We start from the raw sequence: 6,229 nt of genomic DNA, 5'->3' as shown, positions 1-6,229 counted from the left end.
AAGCGCTTTGAATGGAGTGTCTAGAAAAGCGCTATATAAGTGTGAGGAATTATTATTATTGCTGTTGTAGTTACAGTAATAGAGGCAACTTATCTTTAACTCAGAATCTAGTCACCTTACACCAATTGCTGCTTTCGCATTGCCTTTTGAAAAAAAAAATAGACAAATTATTGTTACTTCTATTCCCTGTGGAACGTGCCACTCAGGAAGCAGGAAGAAAGCCTAATGGCATCTTAGGCTTTGCGTCTCTGTGGAAGCGTCTCCTAAAATGTCCAACAAAATACACCTTCATCCGAGCACAGGAACGTCTCTTCCCTCCTGTTTGGAAACTGCTGTTACACTCACATGCCAGAGAAAACAGGTTTTAAGACACTATTTCAAAGCAGAGGGGGACTCAGTGTTAGCTGGTGTGTGGCGATAGTACTGGTGCACTCTGGCTGCCGACGCATCATCCAGGTGGGGCTGCACACTGGTGCTGGTGGAGGGGATCCCCATTACCTGTAAAGCGCTTTAAGTGGAGTGTCCAGAAAAGCGCTATATAAGTGTAAGCAATTATTATTATTATTATTGTGTGGAACAAGCTCTTCTTGATTGTACCCCTCTAACATTCTGGTGTTGACAGTATGCTTACCCTGCATGCTTTGGAATGTGTTTATTCACAAAACATTTTCAAAAACACACAGATTCAATCAGGAACCGTTAAAACTGGCCGCAAGGAGGAACATGTCTCAGACAGTTGTAAATTAAGAAAACGAACAGGGTGCTGCACTGCTCTGCTGTAAGGACAGAATGAGAGAGACAGAGCTACTGCCTCACGCAATCACAGCAGCAAGGCACTTGACAGAGCAGGAGCGGGCTCTGGTGCTGCACATTCACATTCTTTCATATCGACTCCTCACGCACGATGACAGCAGACGTTCGCCTGCATCGGCAAAGTAAGGACCACAGATCAAGGCAGCCCTCCTCGGCTCTCAGCAGCTCACTGCAGCGCAGAACGCTCTGGCCGTCGTTCCCGCGCGGCACGCTGGCCAGTCAGGCGTCTCTCTTCTTGACGATCAAGGGCCCCACGTTGTCCCCCGTCTCCTCGTTGTGCTTGGCGTGAGCCCCGTCGCAGTAGGGGAACTGGAAGGGAGGGGGGACAGGGTTAGGGTTGGGGTCAGTCACGGCGGGCGGCAGCTCCGGGGGCCAGTTACGGCGGGCTCGGGCCACGGAGCGCAGCTCGACTGCGAGCAACGAGGCGCTGTGGCCGTCTCCCTCGAGCCTTCCGCCCCCTTCAGCCCAAACACATTCAACTGAGAGTCTGGTGAAATTGTTCACGTTTCACAAGCACGTCTCTTTCACACAACACTCTGGTTCTTGGTAGTCGCCGACAGGCAGGTCCGTTTCTGCAGTATCCCCTGTGCCGAGTCTGTGGCCTGGGGCCCCAGGGCGTGCTTTCCCTCCTCTTGCTGGAACAGTCCTGATCACATCGCACACCAGGCGATCACCCGGACTAGAACTGTTTACAGCTCTCTAGGGGTTTCATCTGCTGCTCTACAGTCACTGCTAATGATATATGCATGTTAACTGAAGAATAAGAACAATATTACATCAAATCCAAAACTAGGCTCTTAGAAACACTACTGAAGCTACGGAGCAGTGGCACAGTTAGAGATATTCAGTTTTGTCCATTTAGTTGTCAGTTTTTGCTTTTGTTCACATATATGAGTGTGTGAAAATGGTAAAGTCAGACAAGGGGTGAAGTCATACCAGTCTATTTTGAGGGCTCTAATGACTCATCTGCCACTCTTCCACCACTGCTGAAAGACTGGTGTCGCGGCAGGGAGCTGGGTTCCAGCGGTGTTCAAATTAGATCGCGTTAATGAAGCTCAGAATTCAGCTCCTGTGGAAACCTACTCCTTCCCCCGCCAAATCGAATGCAGTGAAGAACATCACAGTCACAACAGAGTGGGAAATTAAAACAAGCTCAAAGAGTCACACAAGCTCCTTCCCATGGAAGTTCTTCCCAGAGTTCTTGACACGACCGGCACCCTGGGAGCCACAGGACCTGACCTCTGACTTTACCTGCAATCAAACTGACACGAGTACGCCTAATCTGGGTTGTATTTTTATTTCTAATGTGTCCACATGCATACATCCCGGTTCACGAGACGTTTTAAAACCTTTTGAGTTTGTTTTTTTTAGTCAGGGGAAACACGAGCCCTGCCAAGGCAAACGCAACAAAACAAACGGATTCCTTTTCGAGGTGGCACAGTCGTGAGCGGCGCTGGGGCTCCGGGTTCAGCTCCGGACCTGGGGCGCTGTCTGTGTGGAGTTTTTAGGGTACATGTGGGTTTCCTCCTACAGTCCCAGTTTAACTGGGTTAATGTAATGAATCGGGCAGGTTAATTGTCTTCTGGGAAAAGTGTCCCTGTTGACTGATGGCGTCCTGTCCAGGCTGGACAGACTGGGACAGACTCCAGCTGCCCCGCGACCCTGAACCCCATAAAGCAGTGAGAAGACGGAAGGAGGACGGATACCTTTTTGGATCTCCAGCACCTGCAGTACACAGCTTTCGACCCGACGTCTTCGATGTCGAAACAGTGGACGACTTTGGGGCTGTCTTTACTGATATCGAGGTTCACTTTGCTCTTCTTAGAAGACCGGCTGTAGATGTGCTTGTAGATCAGGTACCCTCCCAGCACAGCAGCCACAGTCACTGTGGCCAGGTGGGCTGCAATATCAAACAGGTCGGGAATAAAACGCTGCTTTTTAAACCCAGTTAAGACCTGGAGCTGCGACTGGTTCAGAACACGTCTGTGCAGGCTGTGCACGGACAGTAATCACGCCTGGAAATGACAAAGATGCGCACTGTGCCACAACACCACATTCAAAATGCATCTTCAGAGGAGGCAGCCACACTGCTCCTAAAACAAGGTTACAACTTCGAAAAGATTTCGACGTGGTTGAACTAGGGCCTAGGGGGCAGCTTGTTGGAAATGGTTCACGTTTTTCACAGAAGTATTTACTAAAACACGTAAATTTCAATTTCATGGCTTTGTGAAATCCCGCGCTTGCGTTCGGGATCCTATAAATGCGGTTTGTGCCTCTGGTGTGAACACAGTAAGCCGGCCGGCGTGTTCTCGCCTCCAGACGCCAGCAGCCCGGGCTCCTCGGACTGGCCGTCGGTCGGTCATGTGACGGGCAGCGGGGTGTCGGACCCTGCACAGCGCTGCTGGACCAGGGCCCCCAGCCGCGACAAACCAAGGGACTCTGGTCGCCCGCGGGTCACTCACTCAATGGGAAAGCAGGTTCAGTCACCAGGGGCATAAAAACCGCATGAAAGACTAAACCTGGAGCGACCTCTGGCACCGAACTCACGGACGGAGCTCAGTCAGCGGGGGAGAGCCTGTAGCTACACCTTAACTGATGGAAGCGCGCCGTCGTGTTCCTTCGCGTCCTAATCGTCTGCAATGCGGTCGATTTTATTCGTATTTCAGCCCTAAACATGATCATCCTGCCGCGGTCCTGCAGTAGGCTGCGCATTCAGCGCGCGGTTACCTCCGTGAGCCGCCAGTCCCGTGCACGGCGATGTCATCTCGCGCTCTAGCGCTGCAGCAGCCGCAAGGTCACAGCTCTCGCGACCCCGTCTCCCCCCGCCCCGCGAGCGTGTGGCGCCCCGTCCGGACTGCGCAGGCGGCTGCGACGTCAGCCGTCACGTTGCGCCCCCTCGTGCCTCACGCACCTGTGCGGCCGGCCTGTTGCAGGTTCGGGAAAGGGAGCCCCCGGGTGACGTCATGGCCTTTTACCGGGGGGAGGTGTCACGTTGATAGCAGGGGCGGAGAACACTGCTGGAGTAAAGCTGTTTACTTTAAGATTGTGAAAGGGAAATTGCGCCTCCTCCGTCATACACGTTTTAAATTTTAAAGCTTTTATAAGATAAACATAACTTAAAAGTCACAGCTGCTGTTAAATATAGCTTCACTAGGACAATACGTGAAGGTAAGCATACATAGAAATGACAACTACAGCCTACAAAAATTCCTTCCATTTATTGAACATGCACGTAAGGTTAGCACCCTTTCAACAGTAACAATCTATGTACACAGTGGAAAACAGCCACAATCATGCACATAAAAGCGATTTTTAAATTGGATCTCAGCAAAAACATTTCGCTGGCTGTGGATCTTCTATTTCTACGTGGACAATGGCCAATACATCTACAGAACGAGATGTTCTAGTTCAGCACTCCAAGCTAGTTAACGGTTCAGTTGAAAAGTCAACTCTATGCAAAGGACGGCAGACGGAGGCTTTGAGCACCTGAGGCGTGGTCGTCACTCTCTGCTGGGTTTCATTCCAGGCGAGCTCCGTCTCCAGTCAGTCCTAATTAAAGCCTTTAATTGAACTACTTGATTCTTATAGTCCAACTTGCTTCTGCATTCAGTCCTGAGTTTCAAAAATATCCGTGTTTTAAGGCCAATGTTTCCAGCCACTTCAGCATACAGAACTGCACAATGCCTCTCCCATATTTCTCACTATACAGCTAGTCAAAGGTGATCAGTTATTGATGAACTGGAACAGGTATTCCCACAGAGACTGTCTTCATTCACAGAGGTCCTTCCAGTTGGGTTTGTGACAGCACACCTGAAACTCACACACTGGTACAGGCAGGATAACAACTGCAAATTTCTTTCCATGTTCAGAGAACATGAAGCAAATTTAAAAAATACACCCTAAATAAACTGAAATTGATTGTCCTGTGATTGATAACGTAACTGGAGTCAAACATGCCACAATGGGACATCAGAGACACCATCAGAGCATTCTTATCTCTAAGGCATCTGAGAAACATCACAGTGAGCTCGCAGTGATCTGGGATTTCAGAACTAGGGAAGTGACTGGGTGGTTTTCAATAAAAGCAAAAAGTTTCCAACCATCTTGGTTTACCCCTGTTAAGTCCATTTATTTACATTTCACAGGCAGACAACAGGCAACTTTCCAATTACACAAGTAAAACGTAAAGTGATGATTCAAGAAAACTTCGGCATCCAGAAGGGATCTATATTGCAGACCTCTTGAAAGGAAAATACAAGTGTTGACATGACGTAAAGCTTACTTATTTTAAGTAATGAATTGTGTTGTCCTTCACCTTTTTTAAAAGGCATAGAAAATCCAGAAAGCCCTCCTCTAGCCTAAATTACCTGAGAGCAAATCCAGCAAGACTAATGTTTCAGAGGGTCCTCTTGACTAATAAGCTTTCAATGTACAGAAAGTTAAAGGGTCTTGTTACAGATTTCCCACAGAGTGCGGACAACCACTCATGTCTGCTTTGAGGATTTGTCCCCGTGGTGCAGTTTGGAAAGATACGGGTCTTTGCAAATGCCCCCAACCTGAGGACAAGAATCAACACCAGGAATAAGGGACACCACTGCAGGGACGTCCCTTCCCTCGAGGTTTTCATCTGGTCAGTTATTTCAGCAGGGTGCGAGGTCCTGGAGCTAAGGTGTCATGTCAAGAGGTCCCGGGTAAAACCCCTGGCCGTTTGCTACTCGGGTAACCTGGGCAGGTCGTTTGCTCTGTCCTTTAGAAGAAGCATAAAAACGAAAACGCACTGCACGTGACTGGCCCATTTACACAACACCCTCCCATACCAAACAATCACGAGCGCTCTAGTCCGGCGCCGGGACAAGGCCCAGGGTGACCTGGGTGAGCAGACTGCAGGTGCTGGGGGTGTGCAGGACCCCCGGGCGGGGGAGCGCCGGTGCAGAGGGCCCGCGCCAGCGCTCGGGCCGCAGAACTCGCAGCAGAAGTGATGCTCGCCGCCTTACTCGCACCTCTCGGTAGCTACAGCAGTCGGGTATGGAGGCATTTACACATTCAACAACCGCAGCTTACTGTCTCAGTAGTGAAGCGAGATGTATAAACCTGCGCAGGAAGGTGTGTAATCTTCATTGAGTGCCCTTAAGGCCTTTAGTGTGAGGATGTGCCTCACAGTAAAAGTGGAAAGAGTGTTTTCTGTACTCACTCTTAAAGAGACAACTAGGTACTGAATGTACTTATTTTATTTCATGCCTCCATTTTAAGATGTCCTTACTGTATCTCAATTTAGTAAAAAGTGTCTAGCTCTCTAGCTATAGTGTAGGGGGAATCATTATTAGGTATCAGTTTAAAATACTGCAGTTACCATTGTACATAGCATCTCTCTTGTTTTTGAAAAGCATACTGCTGGGAAATTTTGTTCAGCAGCTAG

The 6,229-nt window shown here is 49.3% G+C and overlaps 1 protein-coding gene across 1 annotated transcript; it reads right to left on the bottom strand.

The window, feature by feature from the left end:
- Positions 1-637: 637 nt before the first annotated feature.
- LOC148821431 (CDGSH iron-sulfur domain-containing protein 1) lies at positions 638-3,662 on the bottom strand. The gene is made up of 3 exons (XM_088932259.1): positions 3,541-3,662; positions 2,520-2,713; positions 638-1,122 (listed from the first exon to the last, which is right to left on the bottom strand). The coding sequence occupies exons 1-3, from the start codon at positions 3,575-3,577 to the stop codon at positions 1,033-1,035; spliced, it is 321 nt and encodes a 106-aa protein (XP_088788385.1). The 5' UTR covers positions 3,578-3,662; the 3' UTR covers positions 638-1,032.
- Between the last annotated feature and the right edge of the window lie 2,567 nt (positions 3,663-6,229).

Source organism: Atractosteus spatula, chromosome 14 (assembly GCF_055471065.1).
Source record: "Atractosteus spatula isolate fAtrSpa1 chromosome 14, fAtrSpa1.hap1, whole genome shotgun sequence".
NCBI classification, from domain to species: domain Eukaryota; kingdom Metazoa; phylum Chordata; class Actinopteri; order Semionotiformes; family Lepisosteidae; genus Atractosteus; species Atractosteus spatula.
The sequence above is the reverse complement of the archived record's forward strand: the minus strand, read 5'-3'. Positions and strand labels throughout refer to the sequence as shown.

Bases quoted from the DNA above. Each gene is read 5' to 3' on its own strand.
- LOC148821431 (XM_088932259.1), bottom strand. From the start codon at position 3,577: ATGACATCGCCGTGCACGGGACTGGCGGCTCACGGAG. The intron at 2,714-3,540 runs GTAACCGCGCGC...TTGATATTGCAG, and splicing joins GGGACTGGCGGCTCACGGAG to CCCACCTGGCCACAGTGACT. The intron at 1,123-2,519 runs GTATCCGTCCTC...CCTCCCTTCCAG, and splicing joins GGTGCTGGAGATCCAAAAAG to TTCCCCTACTGCGACGGGGC.